The sequence below is a fragment of the Centroberyx affinis genome, unplaced genomic scaffold, assembly GCF_046629955.1.
Source record: "Centroberyx affinis isolate AG114_WGS23_722 - 3 ecotype Tasmania unplaced genomic scaffold, CSIRO-AGI_Caff_v1 ptg007379l_1, whole genome shotgun sequence".
In the NCBI taxonomy this organism is placed as follows: Eukaryota; Metazoa; Chordata; class Actinopteri; order Beryciformes; family Berycidae; genus Centroberyx; species Centroberyx affinis.
In genome coordinates, this window is record NW_027283722.1 from 470,655 (window position 1) to 490,070 (window position 19,416).

Below are 19,416 nucleotides of genomic sequence, written 5' to 3' on the forward strand. Positions count from 1 at the left end.
TCTCTGCAGATCCTGGATTCTGAGCTCTTTGAGCTGATGCACCAGAACGGGGACTACACCCACTTCTACTTCTGCTACCGCTGGTTCCTCTTAGACTTCAAGCGAGGTACAGTGGTGCTTACTGCAAAAGGGTTTGTGCCAATTAGAGGAATTGGAGATTCTGTCTTCACTAAGCCCTGCTTGTTGATAAAATGCCAAACCACTTGACAGCCTGCTAACAAGGCCTGCAGTTAATAAGGCTTGGGAGGGATATGGAGGTCAGCGGCATTTTGGAAAACCCTTCTCAGGAATTGCTGATGAAAAAATAGTCATGAATTGCTATTGCATGGATGTAATGAATTGTGGGCATACTGAAGATTTAGCCATTGGCGATCTCAGTATATTCTCATTTTCTCTTCACCTGCTCACCCGACTATCTCAGTATATCCCTTCTGTCTGATCCAGCTGACACCTGCTTCCTCTCTTTATCTCTCTGACTGATAACTTCACACAAACTCGCCTCCTGACCGCGGCCTCAGTCAGTTGTGTGGGCTGACTCCTTTCCTCCTATTCCTTTGTGCTTTGTCCTCCAGAGCTGGTGTATGACGATGTGTTTGCAGTCTGGGAGACCATCTGGGCAGCCAAGTATGCCTCCTCCAGTCACTTTGTGCTCTTCATCGCCCTGGCACTGGTGGAGATCTACAGGGACATCATCCTGGAGAACAACATGGACTTCACTGACATCATTAAGTTCTTCAATGGTAACAAACCACATTGATTTTAATGCACTGGAGTGTATTGCTTGACTGTGAAGAGAATGATGCTAAATCTTTAATTGCTATTAGTTATTTGCTATTGCTATTAATTGCTATTAATTGATCAAAAACCCAGCTGGTAGCTAATAAAATAGGACATAACCCATGCTGAGTGGAAGATTCAGGAATGGTGGAGAAGATTTTTTTTTTTTGTAATTAAATGTTTTTTATTTTTACATTTTAAGTTTTCTGGTTTTGGTGGAGAAGATTATTAACCCAACCTTTTCCTTTATTTTAGGAAGGGAAATTTGGGACATTTGGACTAGAATTTTTTTTTTTATATTAATAAACTCACTCAATAAACTAACCCATAACATTGAAGCAATTCTAAAGTTATTGAAAACTGAACATGAAATGTCCTTGTGTGCATTGTCTGTCCTGTAGAGTCTAATTTGCAGTTAAAATGCTTCTAATTGGATTATCAGTAATGGAATTCTAACAATTGTGCATAATTACGTTTAATGCATCGTATTTTGCCATTTTGTTTACTGGTGATGGTAATGGATGAAACTTCAGTGTGTGTGTTTTTTTGTTTCAGAAATGGCTGAGCATCACAACATAAAGCAGATCCTGACGCTGGCCAGAGATCTGGTGTGCAAGGTGCAGATGCTCATAGAGAACAAGTGATCTCGGTGTTTGTTTCTCCTTCTCCTTCCCGTCCAACTTAAGTGTGAATAGCTGTAGCAGCACAAGAGTAAATACATAAGAGGACACATGCGCTCACATACACACACACACACACAGACGCACACCCACACACACACACAGACGCACACACAGCCTTTACAATCACAGTTTGCTGCTATGAGCCTTTATCCACCGTATCCACTATGTTGTATGTGTTGTCAACTGGTGTATGAGAATATTATGCTTCTGTCAGTAATTTCAAGTTAAGAGATGAAATATTAAGAATGTTTTCTTTAATTTCCAAATATTTTTGTCAGAGAATCTGTTAAGTGTCAATCTTTATCTGAGTGCATTTGGACTTAATATTTAGAGATGAAGCTGGTTTTAGTTGCACATTTCAAACCAAATTGCCACTTGACTTGAAATTCAACCAGAGACTATATTTATGAGAGAAGAAAATACAGTGCATTGTGATAATAGCCTATATTCATTATTTTAATAGGTATAGTCGAGAAGATAAATATAAAATATCAGCAGGTTATTCCCTATATTTAGGTGATAAAGACAAGAACTGCAGACGTCTTTTAAATTGCTGCTCATCAGACACTTTCATCATTCTAAAATCAAATGAAGTGTTCTCGTTATATTCCTTCATGTTGCCGTTTCAGAGCATTAAAATGCCAGTGGGTCGTCGTCTTCAGTATAATCCAACCTCCAGTGATGTTTGGCGCTGAACATTAAAAATAATTTAGGTTTCAACACCATGCCAGTGATTTAGTATCAGACAGTGTTTTCATTTTGTCCATGAACTGCCTTGTCTACCAAATAGTATGTATGTGTCTCTCTCTCTATTTGTTGTGTGTGAATTGTACTGTAAAGAGAAAAAAAGAGTTTAAATTATGAAGAATATATTATATTATTACACATAGAAACATAACCTGATATTCAAGTGACTTAAAGTATAGATCTCTGGGAAGAGATGTACACAAAGCAACAAGCCTGATGATTTGATAGTCCTCCTAGTTATATTTTCATTATCCAGTGAACCATTGTATATTTTGTAAATTGTGTAGTTTAGTCACCTTGATTTTGATTTTTTTTTTTTTTTTTTTTTTTGGTTGTATTGTCTTTTAGCATTTCCTAGACTTCCGTTCTTTGAATCAAATGTTATTTTGAGCTTGAGTATGATGGGGAAGACCGGACAAGGCAGTAATGATCTTTAGTCACAGTGACCAAATTAACAGATAAATCCTGTTGTTTCCTACCTATGTGTTATTCAGATTTGCTGGTGTGAAAGTAGCCTAAAAAGGCAGTACAGTATGGTTTAGTTCTCTGGTTACAGCCAGACAAAGACTGAAAGTTTTTTGCTAGACCTGATGTCATGAGGCAAACTGTGTAAATGTTTTTGCCATAATTTGGGCCTATTCACATTTAGCATAACACAAAATGTTGTTGATTTAAGATGATTTAACCAAGAATAAGGAATCATGTTGCCGTTGCCCCTTTGTCTCCCATGATTTCGGGGTATCCCATTCATCGAAGTAGCTTGGCGAGATGTTGTGAGGACATACAGTATATATGCTGTCATCCCCTTAAATTAATACTAGCGTTGGTCTCAATGACCAACACTCATGCTTGTCAATCTTTGCCTAAAACTTCACTCAGTTCTCAAAGTGTTGTTTCATGAATGTGATGAGATTAATTGCATTTAGTATTGGTGGTTCTTTGTGAATGCAAACTGCTGTATCAGAAAATGAAAAACTATTTTAATTTATTGTAACATGACTTTATTTACCAATGTATTTATTTATTTATTTATTTACTCATTCAGATGCTGCTTTGTTTGTAAAGCTGATATTCTTGTTATTTTGTGCCCAGTTCTAAATGTGTATTGTAAAACAATCAAATTCTATATTAAGAATTCACATATATTAAATGGTATATGTTTTTCATAATAAAAAAATAAAAATGGAATCATTCTTATTTTTCCAAAAAAGGTTCTAATGTCCATTTTTCTACATTAAATCAACTTTGACCTGAGTGATGCTCTGAGAATTTTAGGCGCATGCGGAGATGATTTAGCTAAAAAAAAACATCCCAGCAGCTTTGGAGCATATTTCTATACGGAAGGTCAGTAGTCATCCACGGTTTACCAGCCAACACACAGCGTGTCTTCGTGTCACAACAGCTGCTAAGTGCAATCCATGGTTCATACTGTATGCATAAGCCCTACTTGATTTTAGTTCATTTGTCGTGTGCACGACATAATTTATTACCACTACTACAAAGAAAGAAAAAAAATTCCGCCCGAACAGGGACTTGAACCCTGGACCCTCAGATTAAAAGTCTGATGCTCTACCGACTGAGCTATCCGGGCTCTGAACAACGAGTGACCTACCGATTATATTCAAAGAGCTATATATACCAGGATAGGTCACATCCTGGTAAGTATGGCAAACCTTGTTGGTTGACTGAAGCAGTTTATAATTGTCTAAGATGAGACACAATGAATAGTCAGCAAGCGGGATAAAGCAGCGATTTATACCGCTTTCATTGCAAATCGCCATAGTACGCATGCGCAAACCGGGGCGCCCGATAAACAAAACTGTTTTTTTACAATGTGGAAGATAGGTCTAGGTCTCACAACGCTATCAAGATCTTACTATGGCGTTAAAGTTTACGCTGTTTGGCTAAAGCAAATAACCCTCCCGCAGAATGAATGATACTGGACCAATCGTGAGACAATCTCACTGTCTCCCAGCCAAAGACGAAGCAGTCCGGGCTGCCTAACAGGATCCGGATTTAAGCGAAGAAGGAAGTGCGCAGAAGTGTAACCTCTCGCTTAACCCGGAAATCTTCTGATTGACTTTCATAGGAAATGCTGCAGCAAGTCGTTAGCTACTACAGTGTTTTGTTTTGTTTTTGCCCGCAGTAGATATTTTCTGACATAGCGAGTTAGTTAATGCAACCCATAGAAAATGTTACACCCGTTAGTTACACCTCGAAGATAGTTAGCTAGCCAACAGCGCTGAAAATGTTTATATTTGGCTTCACTTCTGCACGCAAAAGCCTCTGCGTGCCATTGAAAGTCATCAGGTCTTCATTTCACCAGTTGAGAACCGGTGAAGTTTCAGTAACAAACTCGGTGAGCTTCCAGATAAGAAGGGACTATTGCATACAGACTTACATTAGAAATGTAACGCGTCTGTACAGCTCTCATACACACAGTCCCAAGGTAAGATATCTGTTAATGTCAGTTATTTGTACTGGGATACACTCTGTCAAATCAGTTCAGTCATTCAATACATGAAGGCTATTAAAATAAGTAAATTAGCTAGGTAGCCTATACGGGATCTTGATATTGTGATACCCCTCATGACTGGGTGTGTGTTTCTAGGTACCAAAGGTTGCAACATGGGAACCAATAGCGGATGACCAACTTCCCCCGGTAATGACGTCACGAGTGGATGAATGTCAACAAACCCTGGACCTCATGCCATGAAATTCATCATCCTGTATTTCACGGTTTTCCTCCTGACATGTCACACTTTAATTATAACCATCGGAACTGGTTTTACAGCCTGCCCAGATCCCTGCTGACCTGGTGGACAAACTGGAGAGACTGGCCCTGGTTGACTTCCGCACCCGGCAGGGACTGACCTCTCTGGAGAAAGCCATACGATTTGCAGATCAGCTTCATGTTGTTGACACAACTGGGGTTGAACCAATGGATTCAGTTCTGGAGGACAGGTATGCTACAAATAGACACAGTGATTACAAATGTGTGTTTGTGACGTGTGTGAACATAAGTTTAAGTCACATTTATTTGGCATTGTCTAAAATTCTTTGATATTTTCAAAGAAATTAAATTACAAACACCTATTTTTGTGCCTATCACAATGGCCAAGTGATGATATTGTTGAAGAAAATTCAGGAACGAGAGTGTTAACAGTTGCAAATAGTAATAGTAAATGGTATAGAAAACATATAATACTGGGTGACAGTCTTGTACTAAACACCCATAGTCCCCAAACTGGCTAATATATAGATATAAGGTCATGGGTACACAATGAATACACTCTCAGAAGAAGAGGGAAGTTTTTATTGCATCTGTAGCAGTGCTTGTCCATCTCTCTGGCACTTCTGCTTCCCCAATATGATATAATAACACAAATATGGGTGTTTCATCCATGCACATTCAGAGTGCTGTACCTGAGGGACGATGCTGTGGCAGAGGGGGACTGTGCAGAAGAACTGCTCCAGCTCTCCAAAAGCACAGTGGAGGAGTACTTTGTGGCACCACCAGGTAAGAAAACCACTTTAACATCAGGGATGAATAAATTCTCTGTGGTATGATTGTTATAGTCGGCTTACTGGCAGTGTTTCACCATGAGATTGATCTAACATTAAGCATTTTGACTGTTGGGGATGAAATTCTGAAAAAAATCACACATCAACCTGCTTTTCTCGAGTGTATTGTCAAACATTTTGGTGAAATTTGTTTAAAAATTAGATGAAATAGAAAATGTTGTGCATACAGTACAAATTACAGCAAGATATTGAATGTCACTGCGGACTCACCATTTGACCGATCTGAACACCCTTTGAAACACTTGATATCTACCATCTAGAGAATGTCTGTGACAATTTTGGTAGCATATGAATGAAGACTTGTGGAGATATAGATATTAATTGATTTTGCATATTTTGAAAAATATAGAGTGACAGACTTCTGAATTGACCATAGGTTGCAGTGAGGCAAACTTTTGTCACAATTCAGTGGATGTGCTAGGGCTGGGCGATATATCAATATTATATCGATATCGTGATATGAGACTAGATATCGTCTTAGATTTTGGATATCGTAATATCGTGATATGGCATAAGTGTTGTCTTTTTCTGGTTTTAAAGGCTGCATTACAATAAAGTGATGTAATTTTCTGAACTTACCAGACTGTTCTAAAACAGGGAAGGAAACCCTGTCTTTGCATTTTATTTTGATCACAGTCTTGTGTTAATGAAAGTGCTTGTGACATCTCACATGTGGCTTTGACTTACAACTGAACATTTAGCCTACTTCGTAGAAAATACCGAGATATATATCGTGTATCGCCATTCAGCCTAAAAATACCGAAATATGATTTTTGGTCCATATCGCCCAGCCCTAGGATGTGCTAAAAATGGTAAAATAAAGATGGCACTGCACAAACTTATCCTGTTTCCTTTACAATTGTGTAGTAATAAAGTTTTTTGTTCCTTGCCACAGGAAACATTCCACTTCCAAAGAGGGAGGAGAGGGCCGCCATGCTGAAACACTCAGAGTTCTGACCCGTAGCTTTCTGAATTTGTTCTTGATATTTATTTATGACAAGGTTTTCATTGCGATGCGTCTTCCAAGAAATATGTTCCAGATCTGTCAGTCATGTCAGACTTTGTTCACCTCACTGCTTTTGTGCAACCATCAGCTAATCACAGATGGTGACAAGCCTTTTTTTTGGGGTGTGTTCAATAAATTATTTGTCAGAAGTGTGGCTCTGATTGTTTCATTTCATGAGCACTAGATAGCAGGTCCAGTTGTCATGTGCTGCAATATTGTTTTAATTAAGCTAAAACAAAAAGTAGCTATCTTAAGTGCACATGTAGTAAAAAAGATGCTTCTCCAACTTGCTCAACTGAGGTGCCAGTCCTGCAGATTCTTTTTTTTATATATACTGTATATATAGGGATAGGGTTGTAAATATATAAACAAGAGCAAAAGGCTGCTGGTCAGGTCAGGCACCCCAAAGAACTACCTGAACATCATGTATCTTATAGCTCATGGTTATGAGTTTATAGGTTTTCTATTTTACATGTTTCTATTTCAGTTTAGTTTGTTTTGAGAGTAAAGTTTTGATACCTCAGAAATTCTTTAGTTTCAGTATCAGTTTCGAGCAATGCATGTTGGTACAGTCTGTTTCCTGTGGATGTGTGTCTTGAAGGGAGATTATAATTTGTATTTATAATTTAGATCACTATTTTCATGTGGCCTTATTTCATCAATTTTCTAACACTTTAGGCTAATAACACTGACTTAGGTTAAACACTTTAGAGAACATTTCTGAAAAGTCATGAGAGTCATAAAATATGCTAGGCTACACGTAAGGGGGAAAGTGGTTGTTTGCCAATCAAATAAACGATTAAAATCATTTGTTCACCTAATGATTTAGCCTATCTTATGTCAACTGGACACATCCTAACCTTATACTTCAGGCCATCTGTGTTTCAGGTAAATTGGTGTTAATACAAGGCCTATTATACCTTAATAACGGTAGTTATTTCTCGGATCACTGTGATAAAACAGGGTTTAAGCTGGTGAATTCATAAACTGTCCTCATTGAGGCCCAGTTGGAGCAAAGCCCAAACTTTATTATGATACATTTCAGCGAACTCATGACTGGAGAATAGAAACCGAAAATTAGACTATTAGGAAGGGAAAACGAATCTTAACGTAATGGGGCGGGGCGACCCGCTCAGCTGGCGCCTATAAACACCAGTCAGCTGAAACTTCAGCTGTACTTGCTGCAAGAGAGTTACAGACGTCTTTTGTTGGAGGTGGAAGAGTACTAAGGGTCTCCAGTCGGGTCGCTGAAGCTCATCAGAGGAATCAACTGTTTTTGTATTTCTCAAGAACAAGGTAAGAGGCCGTGAGTTTCTGTATCAAAGCTGTAACAACAGAAATACACTGTCGTCACTTGTTTTAAATGATAGAATATGTCTAAGGCAAGTTTACTAAAAATCAAGTAGGCCTAATCATGAGTCATCATTGAATCATACAAAGTTGTGTTGTAATACTCTTCCAGGCAATAACTTTCATCATGGAGTTAATCATCACGATGCTGAACGGGGAGCACCATTCCCTGAAGGTGCAGCCAGACACCACAGTGGCGTCTCTGAAAAGCCTCGTCCACCAGATCTTCAAAGTGTCTCCGGAGAAGCAGAGGCTGAAACACGGTAACGGCCAGAAGATAGACCTCAGTGACGACTCAAGGTCTGTCAGCTACTACGGGTTGAAACACGGATCTCAAGTGATGGTGCTGGTAACTGAGCCGGCGACACCGGCTACAGTCCAGGTGTTCCTGAAAAACGAAAAGGGCCAGATGCGCACATTCGAGATCACACCCGCTGAGACCGTGGACGACTTCAAGCTGAAGGTTCAGCGGCGGGACAGCGTGCCGGCGGACCAGCAGAGGCTGATCTACCAAGGCAGGCAGATGGACTCCGGCAAGCTGTGGGACTACGGCGTTCAAGCGGGAAGCACCATCCACCTGACTCTCCGCCTGAGAGGAGGCTGAGGACACTCACAAACCTTCATGATCATATGAAGCATTATTTAATTTATCTTAAATTAATCACGACAAAATATTAGTTCATTTTTTTATTTTATTATTATTATTTTGAAAAAGCAATGTTTGCATAGCCTGTCAGAATTTGTAATCCTGTTATTAATCTTAAGAAAATGTTTGTTATAGTTTTGTGTAGTTTTATTTTGACAACGACATCAAAGACAACATGTCATATTACATTGTTAACAGAGGCTATGTAAAAAAAACAAAAAAACAATAAACATGTAAAACTAACATTTTCTGTACCTCTTTCTTTTCTTTCTTTTGACCTGAGAAACTAGTGACATTTAGCCCTGCATAGCTATATCCTGTATTAGGGCAGTGTGGTGCGAGGCCACAAGAGGTAACAAAAAAGGCTTCCTTTAGGATTTCCTATTCAGATATTAAAAATAGACTGTTTCACTCACAGAATTGTAGGTTAACTGTTACATTTTACAAGACTTTGGCATTGCTCTAAGAAAAATATGAATTACATAATATTATAAACTACTACATTTACAATAGTTATTACAAATACAGTCATGTGTTCAAAATATCAACATCAGCAGTGCCAATTACATGTTACAATGACTTAAACTCATTGTTAGTTCATTAGAAGAGCTACTGTGTGTGAATTGTGGTCCACCGTACAACCAAGAGTAGAGTAGTTGTACCGGCTCGATTCTCTGGCATTCAGAAGCATTCCCCAGCCGCCGTGTCTTTCCTCCAAATGCATGATCAGGGAGAAACCTTGAGAAGCTTCATTTCCTCACAGATGAAAGGTAAGCGTACCAAAACAAGGCAACCATGTTGGCAAACAGCACTCTGAACTGAAAGTATGAACAGACAGAAAAAGACACAGGAAAAGAAAACTCCCAAATAGTTTCGATCTGACTCATCCTTTGCTTGATGACAATCTGCCGCTGCTTACCTGAACAGGCACAAAGTTGATGTTGATGAACTGGAAGGGAGTCCAAACTTTCCAGTTCATCTTCAAAGCAGTCCAGTAACTACTTCTCATTTTCTTTTCAAAGTCTTGCCACCCTTTAGCCTGAGAATAGATGTCAGAAAATGTTTACAGTTTACAACTTTGCACAGCATCCTTTGTCTGATATATGAAGGACCATATTTGAAGTAGCTTAAAGAATAACATATTCAATACTGCATATGACACATGACGACAATGGACCATGACATTTGGTAAATATCCAATAGGTTAATATAAAAACATTACATGATTACCCATGATGACTCACCTCCAGAATGTTCATAACAAAGTAGAAGATGAGCAGAAAGCCGGGGGCAAAGACGAGCCGATCCAACAGCAGACGTTTGACGATACAGTACGGGTCTGTGCTCGGCATCCACACCTCCATCAGCTGGTAAAAGTAGTGGCTCACTGGTCCAGTAATAAACAATCTGAAACAGGCAACAATGACTCATATAATAGCAAAAAGTATCAAATATTAGCAAGTAAATTATTGGGATAATTTATTGGGAAATGATCAATTTACAACTCATTCAAATGTAAGCAGCAGGGTGACACAGGTGGGTCAACTTTAAGATAAACATATAGGACTAGATCTTAATAGGGCAAACTATGTTATAAGATCAGTAGTTAGGCGGCCCATAGGCCTGCCAGCAGAAGGTTGCAGAGAAATACAGTATAGTCTAAAACTAGGTATACTGAAATAGGGAAACTGGCCTAATGGTGGCACTACAGCAACAGTTCAAATGTTAAAACCTCATGAGGTTGTTGGCTCAATGGAGAGGAAACTTTTGTACACTGCAAGTATGTGGAAATTATGAAGTCCATCACTCAGATATTTTCAAAAACTGTAAAACTAAATAACTGCATGTTAAAATTTCACCAAAATTGCCCACAGGCATCTTCATGCTTTCATTGAAAAACAATCTATAAGGCTTGTTGATATCTGCAAAACTGACACTGAGCTGAGCTGAGCATGTAAATGTCTTAATGTAAACAATACTGTACACATGTAGGCTACATTCTTGCTTGATATGAGTCCAATCTTCATGAAAACTACATGACATGTTCAGTAGACATTGTAGATGACCTGTATGCAGTTTCATCTTATCTCAAAAAAATATTTTTTGACAAAGTTTTGAATTTGGCTGTCATGTACACAATGGAAGTCAAATGTCTATATTTCTTTAATAGTTTGACTAATTGTAAAAAATATTTTTTTTAAATTGCAATAATTGTGTATATAAATGTCTTGATTTTCAGAATTTTATCTTCAATTTTGAATTCATGACAGTTACTTGAACTCTGCCTGTGAAAAATCCCCACTAGACCCCAGCCTTTGCCTTCTTCACTTCCTGTTTGGGTAGGCAGAGCCTCATTATGTACAAATGCAATCAGGTCCACCTGCGGCAAACTCTTCAGACAAAGAGGCAGACTGCAGGCTGGTGTATTGTTCCTCCTTATTAGATTGGATTTTGTGAATGATCAGTAAGTTCAGTTTACTCATTCAAGGATGATTACTTCTGTTTAGTAAATTTATGGTTTGTTTCTTGATGTACAGAATGGCTATATATTTCTGATGATTGTTACTGTTTGTTTTATTAGAACGTTTGATCATGCCATTCAGATTGGTAGGCCTGTATATATGGATCCTGCAGAATTAATGATTCATTGTAAAAAAAAAAAAAAAAGGAATATTTAATGTTGTTTAAAATACATTCAAATTGTGAACATCCTATTGATTTTTGTTCTTCTTTGTTCTGTTACCAGCCAACCAATCCAAGCTAAGGAAAATGCTCTACCTGTAATAAAATGGTGGAACGGATCATCTGTGTCTAGTGCACATCTGAGTTGGGCACTATTCCTGGAGTCACTAGCGAGTTAGTAGATACACTCAAGTCATTATTCCAGCCATAATATTTTACACTGCCCTTACTGTCAAGCAGGCCTTCATTCAGTGGCAGGGCGATGGGCCGTCCAGTGGGTGGCAACAGTTGGGGACCAGCCAAAATGCAGCTATGATGAACACATTACTGAGGCATGTGTTCATCAATGAGGCATCCAATACATATTGGATTTAGTAATGATTTGATAGCTCTAGATTGCTGTATTCACAGTATGATCTTTTTCTACTGCTAATGTGTAATATACTAATAGTTCATTGTATGATGCCTGCTGATTACTCGTACTACTATGCTAATCTTTCATGCCATGACTACCATATTCTGATATGCTAATGCAGCCTATTGGTGTGATCTGCATGTTCCTCTAATAGTTTAAAGACATTATTTAGGCCTAACAGATTTTATTTGTCTCCTTTTTTCTCATATTTTCCTCATGACTAAATGGCTAGGCCGTTCCCGGACACCTTATGGCTGCTTGGAGCTATATTTAACTTTGCAATTGATGATAATAATTATGTAGCCCTATGGTTGAAATATTTTACATTGGTCAACATTGTAGTCTAACTGGAAGTCACCCTTACGTTAATTTTCTTCTTGTAGATGAGTCCAGGTTCACGCATCATAGCCAGTTCAAACTCCCCTACAAAGTTTTCATTCTGTATAAATTCCTGTGATTTGGTGTTCAGGAACAATCGGCACATGCAGCTCACCCATAAATAGCATAACGTGTAGCTCCAGCTGTGTCAATCTCCTTGACTGGAGCTCCATTTTTAGCCTTGTGTTTTGCCTCCAAAATCTGAGACAGAAGATTTCCTAAAGCTGAGAGGATGGCGCTGAAAATGTCAAAGACACACACATCTATATCAAGATACAATAGGTAGATTCATAACAAGTCATGCTTATGAAATAAAGTGGTATCATAAACATCAACATCTATCCAAAAATAGCCATGGTAAGTTTATTGTAAGTTGTTAGGTAATTAGGGGAGGTTCCCAAGCCAGATGCTGATTGGTTTAAACCAGATGACTATGAGCCAAGAGGTCAGAGTGCAAATAAAGTGGTCAAGAGGCTTCACTTTTAAGTCAACAAGCAAGTAGGAATTGTCAACAAATGGCAATACTGGAATAAAATCAAATGTGGTAAGGCAAACTGTGGACAAAGATGCTTATAGTCTAATTGCAATGATTTGACTATTTTCCTGTCCTTTGGTCCAAGTAAACTTGTCTCTACAAACTATCAAACTGAGCAAACATGGCAGTTGGACACAAACACCTGTCTGTAAGGCATTAACAAACCAAACATGTCAGTGAATGAATGACCACACTGACCTCGTTACAGACTTGGTTAGAATGGGATATTTCTTCAAAAGAACCAAATACTGCTGCAGCAACCGCACATGGATGGACGAATCTCGGATCGGCAAACTCTCCACAGGCATTGTCAGTTTTCTAACTAGACGAGTAACGCTAACATTACCACTAACACAATACCAGAAGCGAAGTTGAAGCTAAGCAAAGCAAAGGAGCTCCACGTCTTCCTGACTATTTCAGCTCACCAGACCCCTGACGTCACTACGTGCACTACAGTCACGCCTTCATCACGTCCAAACCAACCGCTCTGTTAGAAAAGTAATGCAGACATGACTAACCTCCTTGGACTATTGGCTAATAACAACATAATTAACTAGAACCTTCTGGGCTGCTCTAAAATCACCATAACACAACACTAAAAAAATAAATAACAAAAGAGAACGCAAATGTTCAATAAAGATTTCATTTTTAATCACAATGACATTTAATGAGTTAAACGTTTTTCAGTTCTTGAACAGTTAAACGTGGTTGCTAAGCGACACATAAGTCCTTGTACCAGTGGTGTTTTTTAGTCTGTGCCTCAAAAATCCCTGTAACAAAATTAATACTATTATGTCCATGGACTCTCTATGACAACTGTCCCAAAACTAGACAAATCACCAAGAGCCTAGGTGATTACCCTGATATTAAGAGAAAAAAACTCAGGAGCTATTCCACTGACAATGAATGGGAGATTTACTTTATCAGATTGTTTTGGGCTTTCACATCAAAATGAACTCACCTCATAGCAGAGTTAACGGATGCAAACCAGCAAATGTGCCCATATGCCTAGAGAAATCACCCGAGATAATGTTTCTTCATATTTGGTTTACCATTTATTGTCAGTGATGTCTCTCAACATCACAGTCTTGCCACACTTGTCTTTGGCTTTGAAAGACACATGCTCATGTTCAGAAACCTAGACTGACTTGAGATCATTAAAGTGAAATGGCAATTCTGTTTGGGTAGTTTTCCCCTTAAACAGGTGAGTGAAAACAATTTCATAGCCTTTTGGGCTCCGGGTCCCACTTCACTCATCTGTGACTGGATTTTCATCCACTGAAAGATGCACACAGTGTTTGAAAGGGTCATCAATTAGACCACAGAGTTAGTAAAAGCAGGAATTATTTTCTACTAGGGATCAGATCATAAATAAACATTGGGTCACAATTGATTACAAATTTTGTTATCAAGTCCTAGATATCTTCCCCATTTGATTAGTTTGCTTTAAATGATCTTCAGCCTTGTGCCTTTTATCACCTCAAATTTCACATGAAGATTAGAGGCTAAGTTTCTACTGCCTTGATTTATTCTTCCAGGGTTGTTGGACACACTCCAATTCACAAACTGATCCTGAGATGCTGCTCCTGAGCATGGACAGCACCTGCTCCTGCTCTATGAGCAGGGAAAACCAAGATGGCATCTGAAGAAGAAAGCATATTTTAAGATTTGCTGCGCTGGGCAAAACCCAGAGACATAAGGTACATTCACTTTATGGAACCAGTGTTTCAGTAAAAAGTACAAAAGCAAACTTTAATGTGCTATAAAACAGAATACACAAACATATTAACAATGTTAAACTGTAGCGTTGCCGATGAAATACTATAAAGACGTATCACAACTGTTAATTTGGGAAAATGGCTGGAACTTCAGTGTACAGCACAAACAAAATGAACAATGTTTTTATGAAGGAAACTGTCAATTGTTTTGTTGAAACAAAATAGAAAATCAGCTTATGGATTGGTCTTAGTCTGTAGTTGATCAACACGCATGTTCAGTACAGACACATGTATGATGTTTTAGAGTGCTTTCCAGTCTATAGGCTTCTTCCCAGATTTCTTCAGCAGCTCGTTGGCCTTGGAGAAATGCCGGCACCCGAAGAATCCACGATGAGCCGACAAAGGAGACGGATGCACAGTCTGCAGGATGTGGTGACGTTTCTACAGTCCAAGAATACAAAAAAGCTTTAGTCGGCGTCAGTACAGTAGTGTGCGTATTAACACAACAGAGAGTACACCTACCCTATTAATAGCCGCTCCTTTCTTCTGAGCGTACGATCCCCACAGCATGAAGACGAGGCCCTCTGAGTTGGAGCTGAGCCACTGCACCACAGCGTCAGTGAAGGTTTCCCAGCCTTTGTCTTTGTGGGAGTTGGCCTGGTGCGCCCGAACAGTCAGCACAGCGTTCAGCAACAACACACCTGATGGAGAGGGGGGCGGGTCAAGTGATGATAGACAGCTATCTTGGTGTGTAGATATTTAATACACTGCTTTTTTTTTTTAAATAAATACCTTGTTTAGCCCATCCAGTCAGATCTCCGTGTCCAGGGTGCTCAAAGCCTTCAATGTCAGAGGCCAATTCCTTGTACATGTTCACCAAACTGAGAATGAGAGGGTTTAAGCATCTGATCAATACATCAAAAAACATACAGAATTATTAATACTAACCAACATGGAATAAAAAATTATTTAGCCAAACTGACCAGTTCACAGTGCAATGTAGGAATGCTGCAATACAAAACTTCAGTTGTGTGTACTGTGTGTTGGAACATCTTGTCAACACAGCTAAAAAGGATTTAAACAAGGCGATGCTACCACGTTTACCTGGGTGGAGGTGGAACTGGTCTTTGCACACTGAAGCATAATCCATGGGCTTGGTTGGGACCATGATACGGATCCTGGCCGAGAATCACCACTTTGACCTGGAGTTAGAGGCAGACACTCTTATTAATGAGGCAATGGTGATAATTACTGCCAAACTAACTCAAAGCTCACCTAATACATCTAACCGCCATTTTGAACTCAACAGATATTTATGTGCTAGCCACATATTTGCACTGGGCTTTCAGTAATCGTATCACAAAAAGGGAGAATAGCTTGACACAACTGGATTTTGTCAGTTTATGGAAACTGATTTACAGTCACTCCTTGAAGGAATGAACTTCAGCCTGTTAATATTTGATAATGGATTTTCCATTCTTTGTAGCATTATATAAAATTTGTGCACTTTGTATTTTTCCAATGTATCTTCCTCATGAACTCCTGTTGGGATGTGGAAGGTTATCTTTTTAGTGCAGATGCAGGAAGCTACACCAAGGAGGAGGAGGTTGTGTGTATCGCTGAATATAAGGGAATACCTTATGGTAACACCTTGAGACAAACAACAAGGATTCAATGGTTCATTTGATTTGTCTCCTTGCAGATCTGCAATAAATGCTTGCTTTGGTCAAGAGTACTGTTTGCGAAATTGGAAATTGCAAAAACTGTCTGAAAATTGATACTTATGGCCTTTGTGGTGAAGGGGGAGGGGGGGGGTGAGAGAACTTCCAAGGCAACGAATTGCCTTGGAAGTTATGCCAAGCCATATTAAGCTTATACAGACAGCTAACTAGTATTTTATGCTTTATATTTGGGTGTCACAGGTATGACCGTATTGTTAACCTTACATCTCGGATGTTACACATCTGTGTCCAGGTGAAGACGTGCTCAGCTGGTGGGTACACAGTGTGGCGTTTCCTCTCTTCAGCAACGAAGGACGTCAACTGTGAGAGAGGTGAACTTGTTAAAAAGCGTTCACAATAACAGAGCGACACAATGTGCAACGTGATAACGTGGCGGTTTTCCCTCTCACTTGTTTAAAATAAGGTTTTCCGAACTCTTTGGACAGTCCCGTGCTCCAGCTCTTCCCAAATCCATCTGGCGTTTGAGTGGAAGCGAGTTTCTGAAGAGCTGCTTTCTTGTTTTGGGCAATCCGGTCCAGTTGCTCCTGGGTCAGAGGAGCAGGAGGAGGGGAGGTCGGCTCTGCCTCGGTTGCAGCTGGGGACTTCCCCTTCTTCCTCCCAATCTTAGTATATTGAGCAAAACACAAAATTGGTGAAACTTGTGCGGCTGGCCGTGCAATGAGTTGTAGAGACCGTCTGCCGTACAGTACAAACATTGTCGTGCTGCGGTGGCTGCGCACCACCTTTGACAAAAGCCACGAACAGTGACGCTTGTGAACACAGCCTTGTGAGCTGAAAATGTCGGGAAGTGATGACAACACTTCAGACAGGAGATTAACAACATCAGAGTGAGTGATATCCAAATATCCACGGGGATATAATGTAAGTTTACCAGATACACACCTGGCGACTGTTCGCAACTAGTTAGCAAACTTAAACCCAGTTTGGGGCAAAAGTGACGCTCACCGACTCGTCTTTGGTATCCTCCTCGGTTTCATTCAGGTCCTGAGAAGTTCTCTTTTTCGAGACAGACGAGAAGAAGGAATTGATAGTTTTCTGTCCAATCATCTTGCTAATCTTGCCACCACGTTAAGTTAACGTTAACTAGTTCGCTGGGTAATGTCAAGGAGGTTCTATATTTGTGCGGAAATCCCCTGGAAAACTTCCTCACATGCGTCCTCCTTCCGCGCCAAAACAGTGTGACGTAGGCAGGGTTATGATAATGAGACGGGTGCTGTTCAGGGCAGACTGCTGCACAAGGAGGGATTTTCCGCAGGCTACGGTAGTAAGTGGTACTGAATCGTATTGCATGCATCTTGAACAAAATCGCCAAGTTGGCTCTTTTTTGATAATAATGAGATATTTTGTCGTTATTATGAGAGGATTTTCTTGTCATGTCTAGATCTTCTGTTGAAGGCTATACCTGAAGCGCGTCTTCAGGTATAGCCTATAGATTCAATGGTCCTGAATACAGTAACGTTAGCATTTCAGTCATCAACACATCATTTCTTAAAATTATGTTTAAGAAGATTCTGACAGGTGGAAAGGTTTTTCTATCTATTTCAGTTTCAAAATTGGTGATATGTTTCATTCTGTCTGGTATTGTCAGTGTCTTAAATTGTAAATTAAACTTGATGAAACTATCACAGACAGCAGGTTGCTGTAATGGATAGGTTTGTAACTGGGGGACGGAAGCGTTCCTGCAGTGATGGGGCCACCGATGATGACCTACGAGGAAGTCAGAGAATCAAACTGGAGCAGTGTAATGATGAGGGGATGAAGGAGGATGCTGAGGAAGATGAAGATGCAGCTTTTGCAGAGTTCTCTGACCCTGTTCCCTGGCAGAAAATAGAGGCGGAAAGCCTGGACTGTGACTACGCTTTACTCTTCTCCAAGGAGGAGGCAGACCACCTTTTTAAACAGCTGGAGGAGGAGGTGGTTTACTTAGCAGGTACTGTATCGACCCTTCCCGCAAAGTCATGACCAGAAATAGCTGTGTAGTTGAATGGTCTTTGTTGTTTTTGTTCCAGGGGAAGAAGCAAAGGTCCAGGTATTTGGAAAGGTGTACAGTATACCCAGAAAGCAGGCAACGTATGGAGATGCAGGACTAACATACACTTATTCTGGAGTGAAACATTTAGCCCGCCCATGGACTCCAACCTTGGAATATATCCGGGATGCTGTTACGAAGACTACAGGACAGACGTTCAACTTTGTCTTGGTTAACAGGTGAGGAATTACTGAGCGCCAATTTGAAAAGTTCACGATTTGATATTCGCGTCCCTGCTGAGCCTGTTCTTGGCTCCACCAGGTACAAAGATGGGCAGGATCACATGGGTGAGCACCGTGACGATGAGAGGGAGCTGGATCCCCTCTGCCCCATCGCCTCTCTCTCTCTGGGGGCAGCGCGAGACTTCGTCTTCCGGCACAGGGATGCCCGGGGAAAACAGAGCTGTCGACAGATTGAACCAGTGAAGCTGGAGCTTGCTCATGGGAGCCTGCTCCTCATGAACGCTCCCACCAACACCTTCTGGTACCACAGCCTGCCTGCTCGCAAGAGGGTTCTCCTGCCTCGCATCAACCTCACCTTTAGACGCATCCTACTGGACTGCAAGAGATGAGAGCTAGCCATGGCACCATGTGACTGGTGGGCAGTATGATGATGCTGATGGTGCTGAGAGGGATTACAAAAAGTCAAACAAATATTCTTTTCCTTTGGGTGCATTTAGCCTTTTGTTTGGTGTATTTGTCCTTGCTCCTGAAATGTTTGTTAATCTTTAGGGAAATTCTCCTTTTGCTCCCCACCCTCCACTGAGGACAGAGTGCAAGGTCAGATACAGAACAAAACGCCTGAGGGACTCAGTGTCTTGCTCAAGGACACTTCAGCAGGGTGGATGCTCGCCGACACAGAGGCTTGATCCTGAGTCCTCCGGCTGAAGGACGGTCTCTCTAACCACCAGTCCAACCTGCTGCTACAACTGACACACTGTAGATCTCAAATGGAACAGTTGCAATGTGCCAACAGAAAGTGGGAGTTCAAAGTGATTTTTCCCTGTCATAAAGTCATATTGTGTTTTTCAAACAGAACTTTACTGATGCCCTCTTTATGCAATGTATTCATGGCTGAAATGCAATCACTGCAATTCTGAGTAAGTGTATAATAAAGTGTCTAA

General features: G+C 40.1%; 6 protein-coding genes and 1 non-coding gene across 10 annotated transcripts in view; 4 read left to right on the forward strand and 3 right to left on the reverse strand.

The window, feature by feature from the left end:
* Positions 1–1,734, forward strand: part of sgsm1a (small G protein signaling modulator 1a) — a 28,548-nt gene extending 26,814 nt beyond the window's left edge. Inside the window, exons 23-25 of the mRNA XM_071513599.1 lie at positions 10–106; positions 573–740; positions 1,333–1,734. Of these exons, the coding sequence (XP_071369700.1) occupies positions 10–106; positions 573–740; positions 1,333–1,421 (354 nt within the window). The 3' untranslated portion in view covers positions 1,422–1,734. The remainder of the gene's footprint in view (positions 1–9; positions 107–572; positions 741–1,332) is intronic.
* Positions 1,735–3,725: 1,991 nt separating this feature from the next.
* trnak-uuu (transfer RNA lysine (anticodon UUU)) lies at positions 3,726–3,798 on the reverse strand. Its single transcript has one exon. It is a non-coding gene; the product is annotated as a tRNA-Lys (tRNA).
* Positions 3,799–4,276: 478 nt separating this feature from the next.
* gatc (glutamyl-tRNA amidotransferase subunit C) lies at positions 4,277–7,025 on the forward strand. The gene is made up of 5 exons (XM_071513618.1): positions 4,277–4,656; positions 4,819–4,869; positions 5,002–5,171; positions 5,624–5,727; positions 6,688–7,025. Exons 1-5 carry the CDS (start codon positions 4,456–4,458, stop codon positions 6,747–6,749), a joined length of 588 nt encoding a protein of 195 aa, XP_071369719.1. The 5' UTR covers positions 4,277–4,455; the 3' UTR covers positions 6,750–7,025.
* A 409-nt stretch (positions 7,026–7,434) lies between these two features.
* isg15 (ISG15 ubiquitin like modifier) lies at positions 7,435–9,493 on the forward strand. Its single transcript, XM_071513621.1, has 2 exons — positions 7,435–8,094; positions 8,261–9,493. Exon 2 carries the CDS (start codon positions 8,276–8,278, stop codon positions 8,750–8,752), a length of 477 nt encoding a protein of 158 aa, XP_071369722.1. The 5' UTR covers positions 7,435–8,094; positions 8,261–8,275; the 3' UTR covers positions 8,753–9,493.
* pxmp2 (peroxisomal membrane protein 2) lies at positions 9,479–13,211 on the reverse strand. The gene is made up of 5 exons (XM_071513620.1): positions 13,003–13,211; positions 12,385–12,507; positions 10,039–10,201; positions 9,714–9,833; positions 9,479–9,612 (listed from the first exon to the last, which is right to left on the reverse strand). Exons 1-5 carry the CDS (start codon positions 13,110–13,112, stop codon positions 9,544–9,546), a joined length of 585 nt encoding a protein of 194 aa, XP_071369721.1. The 5' UTR covers positions 13,113–13,211; the 3' UTR covers positions 9,479–9,543.
* Positions 13,212–13,476: 265 nt separating this feature from the next.
* Positions 13,477–17,427, reverse strand: unga (uracil DNA glycosylase a). 4 transcript variants are annotated; one of them, XM_071513627.1, is made up of 7 exons: positions 17,214–17,427; positions 16,654–16,858; positions 16,469–16,564; positions 15,627–15,724; positions 15,315–15,403; positions 15,045–15,223; positions 13,477–14,963 (listed from the first exon to the last, which is right to left on the reverse strand). In XM_071513627.1, the coding sequence occupies exons 1-7, from the start codon at positions 17,309–17,311 to the stop codon at positions 14,823–14,825; spliced, it is 906 nt and encodes a 301-aa protein (XP_071369728.1). In that variant the 5' UTR covers positions 17,312–17,427; the 3' UTR covers positions 13,477–14,822. The 4 variants fall into 4 exon arrangements, with proteins under 4 accessions (XP_071369728.1, XP_071369729.1, XP_071369726.1 ...); XM_071513628.1 differs by having other exon boundaries at positions 16,654–16,854; positions 17,210–17,427; XM_071513625.1 differs by having other exon boundaries at positions 16,654–16,866; positions 17,210–17,427.
* Positions 16,964–19,391, forward strand: alkbh2 (alkB homolog 2, alpha-ketoglutarate dependent dioxygenase). Its single transcript, XM_071513629.1, has 4 exons — positions 16,964–17,125; positions 17,893–18,194; positions 18,274–18,472; positions 18,555–19,391. Exons 2-4 carry the CDS (start codon positions 17,909–17,911, stop codon positions 18,862–18,864), a joined length of 795 nt encoding a protein of 264 aa, XP_071369730.1. The 5' UTR covers positions 16,964–17,125; positions 17,893–17,908; the 3' UTR covers positions 18,865–19,391.
* Positions 19,392–19,416: the final 25 nt, after the last annotated feature.

Excerpts from the sequence above, each read along its gene's own strand:
- gatc (XM_071513618.1), top strand. The coding sequence starts at position 4,456 with ATGTTTATATTTGGCTTCACTTCTGCACGCAAAAGCCTCTGCGTGCCA. Across the intron at positions 4,657-4,818 it reads CTCATACACACAGTCCCAAG|GTACCAAAGGTTGCAACATG; the intron begins GTAAGATATCTG and ends GTGTGTTTCTAG. Across the intron at positions 5,728-6,687 it reads GTACTTTGTGGCACCACCAG|GAAACATTCCACTTCCAAAG; the intron begins GTAAGAAAACCA and ends TCCTTGCCACAG.
- isg15 (XM_071513621.1), top strand. The coding sequence starts at position 8,276 with ATGGAGTTAATCATCACGATGCTGAACGGGGAGCACCATTCCCTGAAG.
- pxmp2 (XM_071513620.1), bottom strand. The coding sequence starts at position 13,112 with ATGCCTGTGGAGAGTTTGCCGATCCGAGATTCGTCCATCCATGTGCGG. Across the intron at positions 9,834-10,038 it reads TTGTTATGAACATTCTGGAG|GCTAAAGGGTGGCAAGACTT; the intron begins GTGAGTCATCAT and ends ATCTATTCTCAG. Across the intron at positions 9,613-9,713 it reads TCAACTTTGTGCCTGTTCAG|TTCAGAGTGCTGTTTGCCAA; the intron begins GTAAGCAGCGGC and ends TCATACTTTCAG.
- unga (XM_071513625.1), bottom strand. The coding sequence starts at position 17,311 with ATGATTGGACAGAAAACTATCAATTCCTTCTTCTCGTCTGTCTCGAAA. Across the intron at positions 16,867-17,209 it reads AGGATACCAAAGACGAGTCG|ATTGGGAGGAAGAAGGGGAA; the intron begins GTGAGCGTCACT and ends CAATATACTAAG. Across the intron at positions 15,725-16,468 it reads AGATGTGTAACATCCGAGAT|GTCAAAGTGGTGATTCTCGG; the intron begins GTAAGGTTAACA and ends CTCTAACTCCAG.
- alkbh2 (XM_071513629.1), top strand. The coding sequence starts at position 17,909 with ATGGATAGGTTTGTAACTGGGGGACGGAAGCGTTCCTGCAGTGATGGG. Across the intron at positions 18,195-18,273 it reads GGAGGTGGTTTACTTAGCAG|GGGAAGAAGCAAAGGTCCAG; the intron begins GTACTGTATCGA and ends TTTTTGTTCCAG. Across the intron at positions 18,473-18,554 it reads AACTTTGTCTTGGTTAACAG|GTACAAAGATGGGCAGGATC; the intron begins GTGAGGAATTAC and ends TGGCTCCACCAG.